Below are 23183 nucleotides of genomic sequence, written 5' to 3'. Positions count from 1 at the left end.
ATCCTAGACATCATTTGTGGCATTTGCCTTAGGTTCAAAAAAGCCTAGTTTAAGTTTTGATCCATGAACTCTAAACAAAGAAAGCCTGAGAGTTGTATCCTAGGATTCCGCCCAAAAGGTCTAGGGACAGAAAAGAGCAGGAGTTTACAAAATGGAGGGGAAGACAGCAAAGAACATGTGAATATGAATATGAGACAAAAAGAAAAATATGGAAGTGTAGGCAATTGCTTATATAATTCAGCAACCCTTCCTCCCCCTGCCCCCCACCAAGTCTATAAATGACAACTAACTCATTTTATCAGATAACTGCCTCAACTATCCACTATACTTTCTGATTTTAGAAACAGAGAGCCCACATGAGTTACCTTCTTATGTACTACTCTTAGTGGGAATGAATTATCTTTCTCTCTACTGCCTCTATATAATTCTTATGGATGATAATAGATTCAGAAGAAGCTATGGGTTAAAAATATTTGCTAACAGAAATCAGAAGCCACCTTCCGGAGTGATTTCCCAGAAGGAATAACAGGTATCTGTCAAGAGGAAAATCAGAGATGATGAATGAGTGAATGAATGAATGAATGAATGAAGCATTTATTAAGCTCTCACTATGTGAAAAACACTGTGCTGAAAAATAAGACAGTCCCTGTTTTCAAGAAGCTTATATTCTAGAATTTTGGGGAAATCTATAGAAGATTTTTATACCTGAGCAGATTGCTTTCTCCTTGTACCCCTATTTTCTTTTCATTTTCTTTCTTATCTTTTTATATAGAACAAAAAGTTTAAGATTTCTTATCTTGGATGGAACAGACTAGGAAGGTTGCATTTAGCAATAGCTGTGTCTATGAATTCTGTTGTAAATCCTCTAGTCCAATTTTATGAATGAGGGCATGGAGAAGAATTGGCTCTCTGCTTCCTGTGGTCTGGACTTCTGTTGTCAGAATGTGTTTTGTTCACAGCATCCATTTGTATGAAATACAAATGAGATAACACAAAGTACTTTGAACACCTGAGAACACAATCTAAGTATCAGCTATTAGTTCTCAGTATCCTACAGCAGCCATCCAGGTTTGAGGCGAGTGAAAACACAGATTTGTGGCTGCAATTTGAAACAGACCTGACCGATTTTATTTTTGCATGCCTGAAAGCTGTGAAAAAAAAAAAGGCCATCGCTATGCAGTCTTGGCTTACAGGGATCAGTTTCCACTGCCACTCCCGTGTGTTGCAATCAGAGATGCCTAAATCGAGCAACAACTTGAAGACCCATAATAGTACTTCTACAAGTCTGTTCAGAAATAAAGGATGACAAATACTCTCCCCTGGCAAATGAGGAACCCGATTAAGCCAGAAAACCAGGGGCTACAATCAGCCAGAGCTCAGGTCTGCACAAGCACTGCGAAATGGAAAATCTTGATCATTTCCAAGTCAAGCAAAACCCTCAGGTCTCCACCTCGCTGTTATCTTTTCATCTCCCCTTCTCACCAGGATGACTCTGAAAAGAGGAGTGGAAGTGTGCAGGAATGAATGAAGGGGGCGTAGCCATGGAGGAAGAGGAGGTCCAAGCTGGTGCTTTTTGGCAGTTGTAGGTTACCTAACACTGCAGCCACAGGCTCTTACTAAAGCACGGAATTGCCAATTCTGCTCCTTCAAAGAAAAATAAGGTAATGTTACTATTTCTTAAATGTTTTAAAGTTTAAATTTTTCTTTGTTATTAGACCATCCAATTCTAGAAAATTAGCAATGGAAAGACTTCTTGCTGGAAGTGGTTTCTTTGAAGCCAGGATCTTTAAACATCATAGAAATAACAACCTTAGTTAATGTAACTTTTTTGAATTCTCCTCAGGTTAAATGGATTAGAAGGCAGAAAGAAAGAATGGTTGCTTTGGAGAAGGGCTAAGAGAGAGAGTTTTTCCTTTCTGATGACTTACTATCGGGACAGGAGGAAAGTCCTGTTGGGGTATGGGCGTTGGGTCTGCTTCTGTTTTTGCTTCCCCTGGCTCAATAAGCACAGGCAGAGTAAAAGAGAGAGCTGGGACAATTGTCAGGATTATTATTGTTCGTTTTTGACTGAAATGGAGTGGATCGGGTCTGTAATTGTATTGGAATAGTGAACTGCTGGTAAGGAAAGAAAAAAATAATCATAGCCAGCATTTTTACTGCACTTTTAGGTTTACAACATGCTTTAAATATATTCTTATGTGATCCTCACAATCCTAGAAATAGATGCTATTATTATCCCCGTTTTACATATGAGGAAATTGAGGCAGGTAGAGGTTAAGTGATTTGTCAGGGGTTGCACATTAAGTATCTGAAGCTGGTTTAAAACACAGGCTTTCCTCTAACAATGTATACCAGCACCTTCCTTGTACATTATGGTCCTGACTTGTCCAGGGTCATTCAGTGACCCTGTGGGGTCAGTTAACTCAGGTCTTTCTATCTTAAGGCCAATCTTCTACCCACCATTCCAAAATGCTACCTCTCAGGCTAATTCATGCAAAAAGAAAATCTCTCCAAACTCATCAGTGAAGCAAAGGTTATATGTGCAGTTTGAATTCTTTGGTTAATTGATAAGAATGTGGCCTTAATAAGTCATGGTTGATCCCCATGTGGGGCCTGAGGCTTCATTCTGTTAACCCCAGTCATTCGATGTGAAGTCATATGTTATGAATCACAGAACAGGCAGGAGAGTGTGGGAGTATCAGCCTTAATCCATTATCACTCTTTCTGCTACCCCAGGAATATAGTTATTGAATTAACACCTCCCCTCCCAGCAATCCCAGGAGCTTTAATGGGGTTCCAGGAATATCAATTCCAATCCATGTCCATGAATCAACAGAATGAAAAAGTAGGTCCAGTTTCTGCTGTTGTTCTTTCAATCTATATCTGCAAAAGAAACCACTTGAACTGTTTTAATTGGACTCCAGCTTAATCAAACAATTAGCTATTTCATTAATTAAGCATCTAAGGTTGTGTTAGTAAAGAACTGGTTTCCATTTATAGACTGAACCTTAGGTGTCCTATGATGGTTTCCACTACATCTAATTTCCTTTTCTCCAAAGACCTAATTTAGTTCCATAGCCAAATAATATTTTATTCCTTTTTTTAAATCTTACTTTTGATTTGGACTTAGTACACAACAGGAACTTTGGTGGAATTATCCTAAGCAATGAAAAGTCCTAAGAAGATATTTTTTCTTTTCTCCATTTCTATGTGATCTCTTATGGAATAAGGAGCATACAATAACATCACTCAACCTACTGGTTTCCAACATTCTTCTACGGCATTTAAATGAGAGGTTTGATACTAAAATCATAATCTCTCTTCTAGTATATTTTTGTAATAGGTACAAAAGAAAATGGAGCTGAAAAAATGCTCTTTTGTATCATTTGTCCTGGAATCAGAGAAGAGGATACTCATCTCTCCTCCTCCCCCCACCCCATCCCCATTTGTATTTTTTCTTCACTGACCCGCATATCATTGACAGTAAAGCTTCCTGCTCTGACTTGGACTTATTTATCAGCTTCTATGTTTAGCCAGCCTGCAGTTTCTACAAGTTGTTATTATATTTTAGCACATACAGGCATTACAATGGGCCTTGAAAAAAAAAAAAACCAAACCAAGCCAGGCCTTGCGTCCAGAGATCCTTGTCTGAAAAGGTCTAGAATGCTTTGCTGAAGAACCTTTGCACATTAAAGTTCCCTTCCCTCTGGAGAGTCCTTTTGCTCAAATGGTTTAATTATGTTAGACTGTTATCCTATCAATTTAAAATTTGGGAATGCAAACTCCTAGAAATCAGGAACTGTGTCTTTTGCATGTCTGTTTTGTGTAGTATTAGGTACTAAATTAAAAAAAATGACTTTTTAAAAATTGAGTGGGTATTGAGAAGTTTTCCACATCTTGCAGGGAGGTCCTAGTGGCAGTTAGACAGTTGGTGGCACAGTGGATAAAACGCTGAGCCTGAAGTCAGAAGACATGAGTTCAGATTCAGACACTTACTGTGTGTCCTTAGGACAGTCACTTAACTTCTGTCTGCCCTCATTTTCCTCAAATGTAAAAAAATGGGGACAATAATTGCATTTATCCTTCCTCTCACTGCCCTGGGTTGTTGTGAAGATCAAATGAGATAATATTTGTAAAACACTGAGCACAGCGCCTGATATGTCAGTAGGTGCTAAATAAATGCTTACTCCCCTCCCCCCCATCAATCTCCCTAGGAACGTCCTTTCACTGATTTATATTGGCAAATCACCTAATTTATAGTGTTGAAGAGTTGCTTGGGACACGGAGAGGGGATGTGAATTGCAAATGATTATACAGCTGCTATGTGTTAGAGGCTCCAAGGTCTGAAACCCAATCTACTTGCACATTGCCAATAATTAGTGATTAAGATTATATTTATGGTAACAAAGATGAAGATAAGCTCATACTGATTTTCATTAAAAAATCAACTGTTGCACTGCAGACAATACTTTCTTTGAATAATTTAAGAACAAATCTAGAACTCTACAGCAACCAAGAAGATAGAATTCTAGTAGATCCAGATACTGAGATACTGCTAAGGCCGCTTCTGTGCTCTTTGTAAGTGGTGTGGCCACAAAATCAGCATCAATTTCAAACAAGCTTATAGTCTAATGCAAGAGACTAGAATTTATGCCTCATAGGCAAGTTAACTTGTTAAATAAACCATAAAAGCTGGTAGTGAAAAACCACAAAAAGTATAAATTATAATAAATAGAAATTAATAGCAATGTTGATAAGTATAAATAAATAATTAAAAATAAACCATAAAAGCTGGTAGTAAAAACCATAAAAGAATAAATAATGATAAATATAAATAAACTACAACAAATATAAATTAATAACAATGGTGACAAATGTGAATAAATAGTTAAAAAATAAATAATAAAAGCTAGTAGTAAGAAACCATAAAAGCTGACCAGAGGTGATCTCCAAGCAAGGCAAAGAAGAGTATGTTACTTTTGTGATGATAAAGAAGCCAACCCCATATAGAGACTGAATTTTTTTTTTTTTACAAAGGCTGTGTGGCAGTTTTGTCAAGAGGGAGAAGCTGATTAGGTTAAAAAAATTAGCCAGGAAATTCATAAATTTCTTGAACAGGATAAAACCACAATCAGGATGTAATTTGCCCACTGAGGGCTATGTTACTAATTCTGAATTCTGCAGCAAGAGAAGTTTAGCTTTGTTGCACTTGTTCACTTCTAAAAGAAATTTAATTGTGTAAGTAAAATCATGTCAGCAAAGGGCTAAGGGTTTAATCATTTAATTATAAAGGACTCAAATTCAGTCAAATGATAGGTAACATGAATGTATACTGTGAGTCCTAATATAAAGTTTGCAAAGAAGTTTCTCTCCAGTCCATCATCCAAGGACATATCCTCACTAGGTACCCTGGGGTTGGGAGGAGGTGGGAGAAGAGGGATTATTGACTAACATAAAGTAACTTATTTAATGGGCACCCAAGCCCTCCACTATAGGGCAGAAGTCTCAAACACATGGCTTGCAGGCTACACATACCCACAAAACTCCAAGGCCAGAACAGATAAGATATTATTAGGAAATGTTTAACAGAATAAATAAAAATAAAATAAAACACAGATAGTGTTAAATGTGTGGTTTTCTAAGTCAATGTGCCTGTTTCTATTTGAATTTGATACCACTGCTATAATGGATGTTTTCATAGTCATCACATCTGTGAATTTGCTTTTTTTCCATGGAATTAATCTCATGTGGACACAAACCAAGTTTCTTTGTATACAAAGCAGCTAGTCTCTTATGAGAGATACATTTACTAATTGATTTATTTATTGGATAGCTAATTTTTTTGGGGGGGTAGGCAATGGGGTTAAGTGACTTGCCCAGGGTCACACAGCTAGTAAGTGTTATGTGTCTGAGGCCGCATTTGAACTCAGGTCCTCCTGACTCCAGAGCCAGTGCTCCTATCCACTGTGCCACCTAGCTGCCCCTATGGATATCTGATTTTTATAAATGCCAAGGTTACAAGGTATAGTTCAATGAAAGTTCAATATGGTGAACAAACTATTGGAAAGACAAATGAAAATCCAAAATCTATAGTCATGCAAAAGAGAAATCTTTTTTTTTCTTTCTAAAGAGTGAGAATAGTAGAGTTGAAAAGAGATAAACCTCTTTTTTTCCCTTTCTAAAGAGAGAGAATGGAGTAGCTCTGTGACCTTAAGTCAGTCAGTCGTCCTCTCAGATCCTCACTTTGCACGTCTGAAAAAAGCTAGTCCTACTTGTTCCACCTTCTTCATAGTATTTGTAAACTGTGGTCCTGGGCCTGGAGTCAGTAAGACTCATCTTCCTGAGTTCAAATCTAACCTCAGACACTTACTAGCTGTGTGACCCTGCGCAAGTCACTTAACCCTATTTGCCTCAGTTCCTCATCTATAAAATGAGCTGGAGAAAGAAATTACAAACCACTCCAGGTTTACCAAGAAAACCCCAAATAGGGTCACAAAGAGTTGGACACAACTGAATAACAACAACAAAGTGTTGTGTAAATACAAGCTATTCTTCCCCTAAACTTGAGTGATGGCAATGTCAAGATTGTAAGCTCCTTGAGGGCAGAGATTGCCTTTACCTCTATATCCTCAGAGCTTAGCCCAGTACCTGCCATATAGTAGGTGCTTAATAAATGTTTATAGATTCATTGATAATTTGCCTTCCTATTTTTTTCTGTATGAGAAACTTTTATACTAGTATGTACTATAATTCAAATTGAAATCAAGAAAGAGGCAAGATCTAAATCTCCAAGTGATAAACACAAATATATTGAGTACTTTGTCCCTGAGAGGAGATACGCTAGATACAGAGGTAAGCAATGGTTCCTGTCCCCTGGGATCTTCCAGGCCAATTAGAGAGATAAGACATACTCACAGAAAAACAACATATGGTGTGTTAGAACAATAACACTGACACATTAGAGGGTGATAAGAACTCAACAGTGGGAAAACCACGTTCAACTAGATTAGTCATAGAAAGCATCAAAAAAGAGATGGGATTTGAATTGGACCTTAAAGGAAGTGTAGGATGCAAATAGAAAGAAGGAAAGGTCATCTTAGGCAGAGGTGAAGTCATAAGCAAAGGCCAAGGGGCAGGAAAGAATATTGCACAGATCAGAACTCTGAATACTGGTGGCTCCTAACAAAGGAAAGATTTAAGGTTCAGAGATCACATCATCTATTTTTCATATATGGTAGCAGGCTAATGAAATATAGTTGGAATAGGAAAGAACTGAAAGTTGAGATCTTGGTTCTAGATTTGACTCTACAGTTAACTAATTAACTGCAATTAACTAGTTAACAATTAAGTCATGTGACTTAATATGTCTGAGCTATGGTTTTTTAATCTCTAAATGATTCCACTGGCCTGGATGGTTTCTATATAGGCCAGTTTAATTCTAGGAGCATATGTATTTTTGAGTCTTACTAGCAAATATTTTAATCTTTGTATGTAGGATGAAGTTTTTTTTAAAGTATATCTAGCAGTTATAAGATAAAAAAAAAATTCTTTAACTAGGGTAAGGTAACTGGCAATTTGTCCCAGGTATCAACATCCTGGAGGCATGTATTCTCCACTGGTGATCCTCTACCCTGTCATTTCCTCACCTCGTGATCCTTCACTGTCTTCACACTGACACCTCCAAGGGTCTTCTTGTCCCTGTCCTGGGCCCTGTCTTCCTCCAATTCCATGTCGTCCACTTGCCATTTTACTCTAACTTTTCCACCTCCTAAGGGTTCAGAGGTGAGATATGATGATTACCAAGTTACAGGGACTGGGGCCAGATTTTCCAGGCAACAAACCATCCCCTCTCCTGGCACAACTATGGCTTTGCCCCAGGAATCAGAGTTATGGTTCTGACACGGAATAAATGAAAAGTCTTTTTATAAAAGGAAAATTGGCTAAAGATATGGAAAGGAATATTTACAGACTATTTCTTTCATGTGTTATTTTTCTTAGGTTTTTCCAATGGATTCTCTAACAACATCAAACAATCAGTTTGCTCTTGAGTTTAGCAAAATGGTAGCTGAGTCAGCTGGAGATAAAAACATCTTCTTTTCCCCCTGGAGTATTTCTACTGCTTTGGTCATGGTCTATTTGGGTGCCAGAGGTAATACTGCAACCCAAATGGAACAAGTAAGTTGCAACATTCACTGATGGCTTTAAAAAAAATCAAAGATGTAATTTGCTTTGGATATGCAATTAACTTCTCATAAAATATAAGCTTCTTGAGGGCATGAACTGTTTTGCTTTTGTCTTTTTATCCCTAGTTCCATGCACAGTTCTGTGCACATAGTAAGTGCCTATAACATTGACTTCTAGAAAAAATGATTGACAAAACATTTCAATAATACCCCATAAAGAAAAGATAAACTATTGCTAATTAATTAATTACTAAGGTTAGGGAGTAAGTGACTTGCCCAAAGTCACACCACCCACATGAAACAAAGGGTAGATTTATAAAAACTTCTTTAGTTGCCCCTGTATCAGCAGTGGTGGATTGGAGAAGAGCTTTGGGACTTGGAAAGGCAGTGCCTGTGGCCAAGAAAGTGGACAACCCTACTGGGAATCTAGACCAACTTTATTACATTGGATTTACATCCTGGTAATTTATTCACAGGGACATCACTCAAGTTTACCTTCTATGACATTTAAATTTTATCTACATACTGAATTTGACTATCATTAACCCACTATCAGTAAGTGAGAACATTAAGGAAAGATGGTTAGCCACTGCTTAATGAAGTCAAAATGACCTATGTAATAGGCATAGGTTTAGCTGGGATTGTGATTCTGGCCCACTTGACATAAGGAATCAGCAGAAAGTTGCACTGATGTTCTATTAAAAGTTTTAGTTGGACATCCTAATGGGCTCAGTTTGCAAACTGTTTTCCCACCTAGAATATAACATCTGATGTAAACCTCCTCTTCATCTTTTTGGTCTTTCTGTTTCGGGAATGCACATCAGTGTATCTTCATTACATTGGCCTTGGCTCAGGGATAGGGGGATTAAATTAACTTTGGTCTCAGGATGGACATTGGTTCCTTTCGTATCATTTCCTTTTAACTCACTTGCATGAGGTCTGGGGACCCTCATCTCATCCACATCCTTCCTGCTGACTTGCAAAGGAAATACCAAGATAGGGACAGAAGACACTAAGGCAACATCAACTAGGCCACATGGAGATGGCAAACTGAGACAATCATGAGAACAAAAAAGAAAAAAATAGCACTTTATCATAAAAATGTACAAGACAGAGATGTTGCTTTGTATATGTAGACAGAACTTACAGCCAAGTCTTATGTTCACTTTAAAAATAACCATAAATGAAAGTGAATGATGAAGAATAAAATAACTTCATCTATAGGACTACTTAACTCTGTCAATCAATAAACAAGGTAGCTGACTGGAAAGGTAATTGAAAATGCAGTCAGCATCTCCTCCTGCCTGAAATGAAGCACTAGAAATGATCAAAATCAGAAAAACAACACATCCAATTAAAAACTGATTTGATATAACTAAATATGCCTTTTGCATTTTTATGACCATCATAAGGAATTCTTGACTGAGAGCTCATACTGTCTACCCAATACACCATTTGGATAATACATCAATCATTGTGGCTAATTAGTGGCAGGTAATTGTAGAAATGACTATAGAGTATCAGATTGCATGAATTAGATGTATTGTGTAATTCTTTTAAAATACTTTTTAAAATAGTTATGTTTTTTAAAACTTCCACTCATTTTATATCTGCAACTATAATTACAGGTTCTTCAACTTAACAAAGTCACAGGAGCCGAAACAACCAGTCCATGCTTTGAGAAGAAAAGAAAGATGGTATTTCTTATTCTCTTCACTAGAATAGTCACTATTATTACATAGATTTAGTAAGTTCCCTAAGCAGGCATGCAAAATAGGCCAAAAAAATTACAAACTTGCAGAAGTATTTGTTTCAGGATCCTCAAGTTTGGTTTCCTCAGTCTTGTTTCTTTGCCTGTTATCTTTTTCTCCCTTCCCCTCCATCAACTTCTCCTGCCCTTAAGCTTGTTATCACCTTGCCTTTGGGAGTCTATGCTTAAGGACATTTGTAAATAACCAGCAACGACTTCTAAAACTCTGCACTAAGCTAGCTAGAGGTCAGAAGGAAATTCTTGTTCTTCCAGTTCAAATATTTTCAGCATCTTCTCTTCTGATAACACTATCCAATCTGTGAACAGCATACCAGAAAACATCATTTATCTTAAGTCTTGCAGATGTATATAAAAATGCAATGTTCTAATTGTTTTCTTTAAGAGTTTTAACACACTCCTTGTCTTTTGAAGGAACTTAGCCCAAGCAAGGCAGAAGGCTTACATTCTGACTTCCAGGCACTCATTACAGAAATCAACAAGCCCAGCAATTCCTACCTGCTAAAGGCTGCCAGTAGGTTATATGGGGAAAAAACCTACCCCTTTCGTGGTGTAAGTATATCAGTGTATTGGGCCTGTGATTTCAGGTCCATGAAGACTCAAAACCCACAGAGAACTCATAGTCATAGAGATCTGCCTGAGAATCAGATGGGAGAGGTTATGTCCTGGTCTCATATTTAATAAATGTCAGAAGCAACACAGGTCTTCCTGACTTTAAATCCAGTGTCCTACATGTTACCCATACACTAAGTACAATGATCTTATTGAACTAAAGTGAAACAAATCAATAATAGGAATCAGCAACAAGTTGTTGGCATTAAGGTCAGTCTCCCAGTGATGCCTGCCTCTGAAATGAATTCCAGATGGAGGTGAGGTCACTAAAGTGAGGCCCAATGTTTTGCCTGCAGTGAATTTCTCCTTTCTTCTACTATGTCATATTGATGAGAGTTCCTGGATGGTGATAACTCCTAATAGCAGCTAGGATGGGCAAAGAATAGAGTGCTTGGCCTGGAGTTAAGAAGACCTGAGTTCATATTTGACTTAAAACATAAGCTAGCTGTGTGGCACTAGACAAGTCACTTAACCTCTGTCTGCCCCAATTTCCTCTATTGCAAAATGGGAATAATAGTGCCTATATTTCAGGGTCCTCTTGAGGGTCAAATGAGATAATATTTGTAAAGAGCTTATTACAGTGCCTGGCAGATAGGATCTTAACAAAAACATGTGCCCTTCCAACTGTTAATACTCTAGAAGTGCTTTCTCTACCCAAGGAACACATGAGAGAACCTTATATTTCAAACTATACTAAAAGACCCAAATACCAAGAAGCCCCTGGGTGCTTGCTGATGCTTCTATTACAAAGGAAATTCCAGAGAACCACAGAACTCACCTTGGTTTCTATGGTAGCTATAGGAACCCAAGTAAAATTTCCTATTTTGTTCTCTTGTATGGGGGTCACTCCAAAAAAGTGCTACAGTTTCCCCTTTCAAATCTATACATAGTCATTGTCTGAAATAAAAGAGAAAATGACAGTGGAATGGAGGACAGAAACATGGGTGGGTAGATTGCCTTCCTTCTACACTAATGATGGTGCTTAGCTGGTTAAGTGACTTTCTAAGCCTGAAGGGGAATATAAATTCTTGAGGTCAAGAGGCAGAATGTTCATTTATCTAATTTTTGATAGCTTGAATGTAATGCATAGCCTGACATAAGTAGTTTCTTAATAATAAGTATTGTATGAATGAATAGATGACTTTAGATGCTGAAAGCTAGCTTCACCTGTATTTTCCAGGAATACCTGGAAAACATGAAAAAATACTTTGGTGCAGAGCCACAATCTGTTAATTTTTTGGAAACTGCAGACCAAATCAGGACAAAAATCAATTCCTGGGTTGAAAACGAGACTGAAGGTAAGTTGAAAGACATGATTCCCTCACCTTTCACTGAAAATTATTAGTTGGACTTTCATTTATCTATAATTTGAAATAAAATGAAAAATTTGGTGTAATATTTGTGTTATTTGGTCTTTTACCCAAGGCCCAAGTTAGCTAAGTTCAGAGAGGGTCATAACCAGAAAGTTGGGCACCAAGTGATACATATTTGGGCCAAGGTAAGTCAGGAACATAGTCTCCTAAGGTGTGGAGATGCTGTGCTATGTTATATATAGGAAACATGTATTCAGAAAAAGTCAAAGTTCATTGAAGATGAAGTATATCTCATTTGTAGGTTCCTGTGTTTCCTTGATTAATACCATGATAGCTTACTTAATTAGTACCCTAGTGACATGATAGAAGTTCATAAACTTTCTCACTCTGCCTGTGTGTAGATTGTAAAAATCAGAAGTCTTTATTAATTTGTAGCTTTAATCCATTAAAAATTGTAATTTAAATTAACTGCCATTCCACAGAAAAGTATTTGAACTAGTTTTCTTTTATTAAAATCAGATCCTAAATATATAACCCACCTATAACTTATGAATGAATAAGCATCGATTAAATACTTACCATGTACCCTAAGAGTTCTCTGAGGCTCCAAGCAGTTAAGTGACTTGCTCCTGGTGACCCCTGGTGGCAACTGCCAGCAATAGTATTTGAACCAAGCTTACTTGCTTCAGGGCAGTTAGATGATGGCACAGTGGACAGAATGCTAGGCTTGGAGTCAGCAATACTTACCCTTCTCAGTTCAAATATGGCCTCAGATACTTACTAGTTGTGTGACCCTGGTCAAGTCACTTAACCTTATTTGCCCCAGTTTCCTTATCTGTAAAATGAGCTAGAGAAAGAAATGGTAAACCATTCCAGTATCTTTGCCAAGAAAACCCCAAATGGGGTCATGAAGAGTCAGACACTACTGAAAACGACTGAAAAACAAAGAACAATATTCCACTCTCCAGTGATAACAGGTTAACTAACAACTTCACTATTCTGTCTTTCATAGCAGCTACATTAAACCCAGTTTGTTTTAGAGAAATACCAAAGAAAGGGGGAAAGACAAAAAGAAACTGGGGGTGGTGATAAGAAATAGTTTCCTATTTGCAGGCAAGGACCTTTTATATCTGTATTTTAACCTGCAAGTTTCCACTTAAGGGTATAAAGAAATATAGCAAGTATAACTGTTAATGGCCACTTAAGTTGTGGTCTTCCTTTCACATCTTAGTAAGTTCACTGGTTAATGTGCTAGGTTTTGAATGCTTTTCTTGAAAGAGCCAGTATCCTTCACCAGCTGCATACAGAGATCCCTTGTTACTAAGCTAGATAATTGAAGCCTCATTTTTGAATAAGAATGATACCAATGATGGATCTGCTGAGTTAGAAGAACTGAGTGGGTGTAAGAACCAGATCTCAGGGCAATGTGGCTTTCATCTGGGAGCCTCTGGTGATCACTTGGACTCTTCTCACTTACTGAGGAGGCTTGAGAAGAACTGTCACCCTTGAAAACTACCTGAGTTGGGGGGCAGAGCCAAGATGGTGGAGGGAAAGCAGTGACTGTCTTGAGGTCTCTCCCAAAGCCCTCCAAATACCTAAAAAAAGGGCTCTAAGCAATTTCTAAAGCAGCAGAACCCACAAAAAGACAGAGTGAAGCAAATTTCCAGCCAAAGACAGCTTGGATGGTTGATCAGAAAGGTATATCGCGCCAGGCTGGGAGAGGAGCTCAGTGCGGTATGGGGCATGCAGGCCCCAGTGAACCTGCAACAGGCCTCAGAGGACTGAATTGAGGGCAGCTGTGGCAGTTTCCAGACTTTTCAACCCCTGAATGCCAAAGACAACTTAGAAGGTCAGTGGAAAAAGTCTGTGGCTGCGGTGCGAGAGGAGCTAGGTCTCAGCTGCAAGTCTCGAGTATGGCCCAGGGCTGCGGCTTTTTCCTGAGCTTCTGACCCACAGACTGAGGGGGAATCAAGTGGCTGATCAGAGGGGGATTGCAGGGATCTCTTTGCCAGTGCTGAGGCAGGAATCTCTTGCTTTACTGGTGCTTGGATCTGGGTCACAGTTCTGAGGGGCGGTCCTGGGGCGAGGAGGAGTGCTGGCATGGTGGAGCTTGTTGTGGTGGTGGAGAGGAAACACCTCACCCCTTATCATACCACCTTGGAAGAACTGAAAATTTTCAGGTTCCTAGAAGGATCTCTGAAAATAGCTGCACAAACCCCCGAAGCTTGGGACAGTACACTCTTCACAATGGAAGCAGACTTTTACCTTAACAAAGAGTTTATAACTCAAGTAATTGGCCAGGATCATGAGTAAGCAGTGAAAAAAGAGTCAGACTATATTATCTTACTTTGGTGACAAAGAAGATCAAAACATACAACCAGAAGAAGACAACAAAGTCAAAGCTCCTACATCCAAAGCCTCCAAGAAAAATATGAATCAGTCCCAGGCCTTGGAAGAGCTCAAAGGGGATTTTGAGAAGCAAGTAAGAGAAGTAGAGGAAAAACTGAGAGTGATACAAGAAAATCATGAAAAACAAGTCAACAGCTTGCTAAAGGAGACCCAAAAAAATACTGAAGAAAATAACACCTTAAAAAATAGCTTAACCCAAATGGCAAAAGAGGTCCAAAAAGCCAATGAGGAGAAGAATGCCCTAAAAAGCAAAATTGGACAAATGGAAAAGGAAATCAAAAAGATTACTGAAGAAAATACTTCCTTAAACATTAGAATAGAGCAATTGGAAGCTAGTGACTTTATCAGAAATCAAGACACTGTAAAACAAATCCAAAGAATGAAAAATTAGAAAACAATGTGAAATATCTCCTTGGAAAAACAACTGACCTGGAAAATAGATCCAGGAGAGAGAATTTAAAAATTATTGGACTATCTGAAAGCCATGATCAAAAAAAGAGCCTAAACATCATCTTTCAAGAAATGATCAAGGAAAACTGTCTTGATATTCTAGAACCAGAGGGCAAAATAGAAATTGAAAGAATCTACCGATCTCCTCCTGAGAGAGATCCCCAAAAGAAAACTCCTAGAAATATTGTAGCCAAATTCCAGAGTTCCCAGGTCAAGGAGAAAATATTACAAGCAGCCAGAAAGAAACAATTCAAGTTTTGTGGAAATACAATCAGGATAACACAAGATTTAGCTGCTTCTACATTAAGGGACCACAGGGCATGGAATATAATATTCCAGAGAGCAAAGGAGACAGGATTACAACCAAGAATCACCTGCCCAGCAAAACTGAGTATGATCCTGCAGGGGAAAAAATGGTATTCAGTGAAATAGAGGACTTTCAAGCATTCTTGATGGAAAGACCAGAGTTGAATAGAAAAATCTGATTTTCCAATACAAGACTCGAGTGGAACATGAAAAGGTAAACAGGAAAGAGAAAATCATAAGAGACTTATTAAGGTTGAACTGTTTACATTCCTGCATAGAAAGATGATATTTGTAACTCATGAGACCTTTGTCAGTATTAGGGTAGTTGGAGGGGAAAAAATTGTGTGTAGATATAGATAGATAGATAGAGGGCACAGGGTGAGTTGAAAATGAAAGGGTCATATCTGGAGAATAAAATTAAGGGGTGAGAGAGGAATATACTAGGAGAAGGAGAAAGGGAGAGTTAGAATGGGGTAAATTATCCCACAAAAAAAAAAAAACCCAGAAAAGTAAAGGCTCTTACAGTGGAGGGGAAATGGGGGAAATGGGAGAGGGAATGAGTGAATCTTATTCTCATAGGATTTGACTTAAGGAGGGAATAACATACACACTCAATTGGGTGTGGAAATCTGTCTTGCCCTACAGGAAAATGGGGGGGAAGGGGACAAGAGAGTAGGGGAATGATAGAAAGGAGGGCAGATTGGGACAGGGAGTAATCAGAAGCAAATACTTCTGAGGAGGGACAGGGTCAAAAGAAAGAATAGAATAAATGGGTGGGTGGGAGAGAGAGGTAGTTTTTCACAGAGTGTCTGCTATGGAAGTGTTTTGCATAACTGCACATATATAACCTATACTTAGTTGCTTGCCTTATCAATGAGGGTGGGTGGGGAGGGAGGAAGGGAGAAAATTTGGAACCCAAAGTTTTAAAAACACATGCTTAAAAAAAATGTTTTCATAAGCAACTGGGAAATAAAAATACAGGAAATGGGGTACAGAAATCCAGCCTGCCCTACAGGAAAACTGAAGGGGAAGGGGATAAGAGAAGGGGGGGAGAGATAGAAGGGAAGGCAGACTAGGGGAAGGGGTATTTAGAATGAATGCCATCTTGGGGTGGGGGGAGGGGTGAGATTGGGTGAAAATTTGGAACTCAAAATCTTGTGGAAGTAAATGTTGAAAACAAAAAAAAAAATAAAAATTGCCATTAAAAAAAAAAATAAAAGAAAACTACCTGAGTTACTTGAAACTCTGGGGATTTTCCAGGTTTACTCTGTTAGCAAGGGGCCTCTGGGGACTAAGAAAAAGCTAACTTTGTGCTCATCTCCAACCTACCAAGAATTCTCATGGCAGAAATGCTCACCAGAGGATGGCCATACATGTCACTATTAGTACTGTGGTTATTTCATATGTGCTTACCCCCAGCTGCTGCTGTTCTATTTGAAATGTGCAACAGAAGGAGAGCACTCCTGTGTTCAGCAGATGTTGGCAGGGTGGGCTGAGCAACTTGTTGAAGTTAGTGTGAAGGGAAAAGGTGAGCTCCAGGCAGTCACATAGATCATGTAAGAGGGGTCATTTGGCAGCATCACAAGGCACCCTCGTTGAAGGAGAAATTCTCTAGTGAGGCAATAGTAAGCCATCTCTGCCTCTTTTCCTACAAGTTTATCACAAACCATACCAGCTGAAGTGAGGAGTCTTCCTATATCCCAGAAATTTGAATCACCCACAGCCTCAGGGAAATGTTGTTTTATACTCTTTCTTCCACACACCTCCTGGGATTAGTCGAGAACATGGATTATACCTCTTTAATTTTTAACCACATTTCTATAATAGAGCATGACAAAAGCCTAGGGCACAAGTACATATACCTTACTCAATTTTAATTCACCTGTAAATATATACATTTTTTAATTGCCAACTATGTGCATAGTGCTAGGTACTGTGTTGCCGTCATTCAGTTGTTTCATTTAAGTTATGTCTGACTCTTTGTGATACCATTTGGGGTTTTCTTGGCAAAGATACTCGAATGGTTTGCCATTTCCTTTTCCAGATGAGTGGAGGAAACTGAGGCAAACAGGGTTAGGTGACTTGTTGACTTGCCCAGGCTCACACAGTTAGTAAGTGTCTGAGTCTGGATTTGAACAAAGATACTAGAGAGGTTTACCATTTCCTTCTCCAATGTGCCCCCATTTTAAAGATGAGGAACTGAGGTGACAGGGATTAAGTAACTTGCCCAGGGTCACACAGATAGCAAGTGTCAGAGGCCAGATTTGAACTCAGGTCTTCCTGACACCAGGCCCGTTGCTCTATCCACTGTGGTACTGCAGAGACAAATAAAACCCCACCTCATTTCTTTACAATTTAGCAGAAGACAGGTGGCATGTTCATAAATATTATAATACCACTTAAAATATGATTAATATTAATAAACTTAGTTGATCATATTTATTAAGCACCGACTGCATAGAACAGTGGATAAAGTACCAGGCCTTGAGTCAGGACAACCTGAGTTCAAATCAGGCCTCAGACACTTGCTAGCTTTGTAACCCCGGGCAAGACTTAACCCCTGTCACCTCAGTTCCTCATCTTTAAAATGGGGACACAATAGAGAAGGAAATGGTAAACCACTGCAGTATCTTTGCCAAGAAAACTCCAGGGACAAAAGTCCATGGGGTCAAGTAGAGTTGGACATGATTGAACAACAACATTCCAGGCATTGCATTAAGTGTCGAGGATACAAAGAAAGGTAAAAGACACTCCTCAGCTTTGAGGAGCTGAGTCTAATGTTCAAGACAACGTGTAAACAACAGTGCACAAACAAGCTATAAACAAAATAAATAGGAAATAATGAACAGAAGGAAGGAACTATGATTAAGAGGGACTGGGAAAGGCTTCCCATAAAAGGTGGGATTTTATTCATGACTTGAAAGAATTCAGGGAAGCCCAGGAGGCTGAGGGAGGGAGGGAGAGTATCTTGTTCCAGCTCTAACAAAGAGATAAGCGTCACTGGGATAAAAGGGTACAAGGCAGAGGGAGGGGAATGTCAGGTATAAGAAAGTTAGAAATGTCAGGAGAGGGCTAGGTTATTAAGACCTTTGAATCATGAAAATAGGATTTTATATTGGATCCTGGAGGTGATAGGGAACCGCCAGAGTTTATTGAGTAGGGAGGTGAAATGATGAAACTTAGACTTAAGGAAGATCACTTTGATAGCTGAGTAAAGGAAAAGCTGCAGTGGGAAGACACATGTGACTTCTCTCCTCATGTTGGACTGTTGCAAAACACAAAGAACTCTCTCATTTTCTGCTGCCTTGGAGAATCCTTCCGTGATTTCATGTGCATTTAGGCTCTGTGGCCTAGCATCACTTTCCCCAAGTCAAGGTCATCCATGGAAATTCACTGCCTGAGAGGAGCTTCTGGGGGATGGGAGGTCATTGGTTGGCAAGCTTCTTCTTTGGGAAGTTGAGTCATCCATTCATGATAGCTATATTAGAATCCCCAGAACACACGGGAACTTCCCAGATTGCTCACGGTATGATCACCTGTTATCTGGCTCAGGGGGCCATGAGGAAGCCCCATATCAGCAACCCCTACAAAATCAGCCCTGGGCCCTCTGCATGAGCTATGATACCCTCCCAACTGCTCCCCAAATACTCCAGGAGTCAGAGTCCATTCTCCTCCCTCTTTCACCTTCTACCTTCTACCTACCCCTTTAGATAAGGCAGACTGCTTAAGTGTAAAACGAATGTAGTATTTTTTAAAAGGAAAACAACAAAAATGAAGACAAGAAACCACACTTAAAAAAAAAACTAATCAAGTCACCTCTGTTTTCCACCATCCTGTTCACTTTGTATTCCACAGAAAACAAAACATTTTACTATTTACAATGAGAGCCAAGATCTGCATCTATGACTTTTTTCAAGAATTTTTCTCTGGAATTTCTTTAAGGACTGTAAGGCAAAAAAGCAGGATAATCCTAGCCAAAAAGAAAAAAAAAGCCTTGATTACTGTAAATGCAGATAGGTCTGTGAATGTATTGCAGTAAAAAAATCAACTTTCTGCTCTTTCAGGCAAAATTGTGAAGCTTCTACCAGATGATTCTATTGATTCCATGACCAGATTGGTTCTAGTGAATGCCATCTATTTTAAAGGAAAATGGAAAGAGCAATTCAAGCCTAAAGATACAATAGAAAAACCTTTCAGAGTAAACCAGGTGGGTACCTCAATTTGAGTGTTAATGATCAATAGCAATCCCTATAGGGCATGGTGAATGTGATTCTAGATTGGAACCCTTTCCACACTTCCTACCTATGTTCCTCACCGAGCAGAGGCATGGGATTAGACATTTTCCACACCAGCATCCAATGATCCTGTGAAGTATAGAACTTCCTTATGCCACAACCCTGACCACACCCTCCTCCAGACCAACACCAGCCTTGGCAGTCCAAGGACAGAGACAGACTGATCTCCAGAACTATGCCTCCATCAAGTACACTAGGAACACCTGGCCCATCCCAGCATGGTATGGTACCTAGGGATAGGAGATTGAAAACAGGGTATTTCCAAATGAATGAGATCACAGATTCCTTTAAGAGAAGACAAGAGCTAGCCTGGTACAGAGGGCAGGGTGGGGAGAAGCACTCAGTGAGAATGTGTATATTGTGTATATGTGTGTGTGTGTGTGTGTGTGTGTACATAGAAATATACATATATAGAAATATATATGTGTATATATATATATATAGAAATATATGTGTACATATACATATATAGAAAATACATATATACATCTACATCTATAAATACATAGAAATATATATATAAACGGGCAGCTAGGAGTCACAGTGGACAAAGCACCGGCCCTGGAGTCAGGAGGACCTGAGATCAAATCCAGCCTCAGACACATGATACTCACTAGCTGTGTGAGCCTGGGCAAGTCACTTAACCCCAATTGCCCTGCCAAAAAAACAAACAAACAAAAATACATTAACATATATACACATATATACATAAAAATACACACACATGTGTATATATACACATTATACGTATCTTATAAAAGAAATGAGAAATATTCACATAACTATATAAAGTCCATGTTATATAATAAATGTATTATACATATTTTTAATAAAGTATTTACCTAAACAAATGTATATTTCCTCACTTCCTTTAGAATCAGGAATTAGGGAAGAACTAGAGCTATATCTATTCTAATCCCTTCATTTTGCAGATGAAGAAATAGGCTCAGGGATATGAATAGTGTGGTTTCATAGTATTTAGAGCAGGTAGGTAGGAAGGAAGGAAGAAAGGAAGGAGGGAAAAAGAAGATAAGAAACAAGCATTTACTAAGTACCTATTATGTGCCAGGCACAGTGCTAAATACTTGACAAATACCTCATTTGATCCTCAGGAGAACTCAGGCAGGTAGGTCCTATTATTATTGCCTCTATAAAGTTGATGAAACTGAGGCAGACAATGGTTAAATGACTTGCCCAGGATCACATAGCTAATAAGTGTCTGAGGCTAGATTTTTGAATTCAGGTCTTACTGATTCCAGGTCCACCTTTCTACCTACTGAGCTTCCTACCTGTTAACCAATCAATCAATCCATCAATAAACATTTGTTAAGCACCTCCTATGTGCCAGGTACTACGCTAAGTATTGCGGATACAAAAAGAGGCAAAACAGAATCCCTGCCGTCAATGAGCTTGCAATCTAATGGGGCTGGCTCTTAAGGGATCATCCAGTCCAACTTCTTCATTTTATAGAAGTTACTCACAATGAAGTGGAGTGACTTATCAGAGGTCCCTCTGACTCCAAATCCAACGCTCAATCGGCTATGTCATGAGGTCTTGCCAAGGTCACATAGATCAAACTCTGACATGACTAGAGAACAGATTATCTGAAAAAGATTTTGGTAGACTTCAAGCTTACTATAAGTTAACAGTGTGGTAGCATAGTGAAAAATCTAATATAGTCTTAGGTTGCATTGAGAGGAATAGTATCCAGGACTAAGAAGGCAAGAACCCTACCATACTCTGTGGTCAGACCACATCTGTAGAATTATGTCTTGTTCATGGTAATACATTTTAAGAGGGTCATTGTTAAGTTGAGGACTATATAGAAAAAGTCAACAAGAAAGTGAAGGATCTGAAGATTAGGTCATATGAGGAGCGAATAAAAGTACCAGGGACATTTAGCCTGTAGCTGTCTTCTAGTATTTGGAGAGTTATACTGAGGACTGGTTAGACTTGTTCTGCTTGGTTCAAAAGGGCAAAAATTGGAGAAATATATAGAATTTGTAGAAAGAAGAAAATATACTATATTTTGCCATACTATTTTAATTTATTTACATATTATATTTAACATGCAACATTTCAACCAAATTTGTAATTTCCTTCAAAAGCAATTGTGGCACAAATAAACAGTTAAGTGTGAAATGCCAAACACTCTTGCTGAAATGGAGACTTCACTTGATTTGTTTAATAAAAGAATTCTGACTTTGAAATTGATACCATGAGCATGCAATGAAAATTTTAAAACATTATTCAAAATGTGTTTGAAATTTAAAAAAAAACCTTTAGTTCTTTTCTCAGTTTATGCCAAGTTTCATAATAATAACTAGCATTGAAATAGCACTTTGTTTGCAAAGTGCTTTACATGTATTATCTTATTTCATGCTCACAATAATTTTGTGAGGTTGGTGCTTTATTATCCTCATTTTACAGAAGAGGAAACTAAGGTAGAGAGGTTGTGACTAGATAATAGGTGTCTGAGGAGAAGTTGAACTCAGATCTTCCTAAATCTATCCAAGTCCAGTCCTATGCTTTTTCCCCATAGGCATGACTCTCTGCAACACTTCCTTTTACTGAAGCTTTGGAGTTCCTTTCTTTCCATCAGGCAAAGGGTGCTGGAAATCCCCTATGTTTGTGAAGCTTTCTCTGGTTAATTACAAATAAGTAGCTGCCTCCCACTTATTTTAACTTGCAATATTCATGAATATTAAAACTGTTTGCACTAATAAGGATAAGGAATGAACCAATAATTTCACAGATATAGAGGACTCCTGGATAAGAAAATTCCCTCGAACTTTGCAGGTTGGAATCTGCTCTGTCACTTACAATCTTAGAACATGTCCTACTGAGAGGTATCAGTATCTCTCAAGGAATGTACTTGCTTCTCTACAAGATAGAAATTACTTCATTCTGTTCATTGTAGGGGCAACTAGGTGGCACCGTGGATAGAGCCCCAGGCTTGGAGTCAGAAATTCTCATCTTTCTGAGTTCAAATTCAGCCTCCGATACTTACTAGCCGAGTGACTCTGGGCAAGTCACTTAACCCTATTTGCCTCAGTTTCCTCATCTGTAAAATGAGCTGGAGAAGGAAATGGCAAATCATTCCACTCTCTTTGCCAAGAAAACTCCAAATGGGGTCATGAGGAGTCAGACATGATTGATTGACTGAACAACAAAAATTTATAGTTTGTTTTCAGGACTAAGTGCTCTTGATCTTGTAAATGTTTTCAGGAATCTAGATCATAGTGCCTTGTTGAGGCTGTCATAGAGAGACTGGCATTTCCACATTTCTTTTCTATGCTTATCCCCTTTCAGAGCATCAGCTCCAAGAAAAAGTTATGTCTAATTCACTTCTGTGCAGCAGGCAGCACAGTGCCATGTGCTTCCAATTAGGAAGCAAAAGTGATAAAGGGTTTAAGAATTTGGGAAAAACCATTTCAATGATCTTAGCATCTCTTTTCAATAAAAGTAAAAATTTTGTCTGTGTCTTTTTAATAGACAACAACAAAGCCAGTGAAAATGATGTCGATGAAAAGCAATCTTCACATATTTCACATAGAAAAACCAGAAGCCAAAGGCATTCAGCTTTATTATGGCAACGGTGAAGTGAGCATGTTTGTACTGCTACCAGATGATGTCGACGGCCTGAAAGAGGTAAAGTCCTGTATTATTCACAATGACACAATAAAGAAAATTCAATATTTCATCTGAGCAGAAGTAGTATGAAAACTATGACATCTCTGGTTATTCATTCAACCAGTCAGAGATTCCAACTTCATTATTGAGTAGTGTCTCTGGAACGGCATGATAAACATTGAGGCTGGATCCATGCGCATAATGACAGCAGACT

At 38.6% G+C, this 23183-nt stretch overlaps 1 protein-coding gene across 1 annotated transcript in view; it reads left to right on the top strand.

Moving 5' to 3' along the window:
• Nucleotides 1-1513: 1513 nt before the first annotated feature.
• The window catches only part of LOC114048221 (serpin B10-like), a 33123-nt gene continuing 11453 nt past the window's right edge, over nucleotides 1514-23183 (top strand). The window contains exons 1-7 of the mRNA XM_027869147.1: nucleotides 1514-1661; nucleotides 7999-8175; nucleotides 9812-9880; nucleotides 10366-10503; nucleotides 11744-11861; nucleotides 19106-19248; nucleotides 22832-22987. Coding sequence (XP_027724948.1) covers nucleotides 8008-8175; nucleotides 9812-9880; nucleotides 10366-10503; nucleotides 11744-11861; nucleotides 19106-19248; nucleotides 22832-22987 — 792 coding nt within the window. The 5' untranslated portion in view covers nucleotides 1514-1661; nucleotides 7999-8007. The remainder of the gene's footprint in view (nucleotides 1662-7998; nucleotides 8176-9811; nucleotides 9881-10365; nucleotides 10504-11743; nucleotides 11862-19105; nucleotides 19249-22831; nucleotides 22988-23183) is intronic.

This window comes from Vombatus ursinus, unplaced genomic scaffold (genome assembly GCF_900497805.2).
Source record: "Vombatus ursinus unplaced genomic scaffold, bare-nosed wombat genome assembly UNPS02014791.1, whole genome shotgun sequence".
Taxonomy (NCBI): Eukaryota; Metazoa; Chordata; class Mammalia; order Diprotodontia; family Vombatidae; genus Vombatus; species Vombatus ursinus.
The sequence above is the reverse complement of the archived record's forward strand: the minus strand, read 5'-3'. Positions and strand labels throughout refer to the sequence as shown.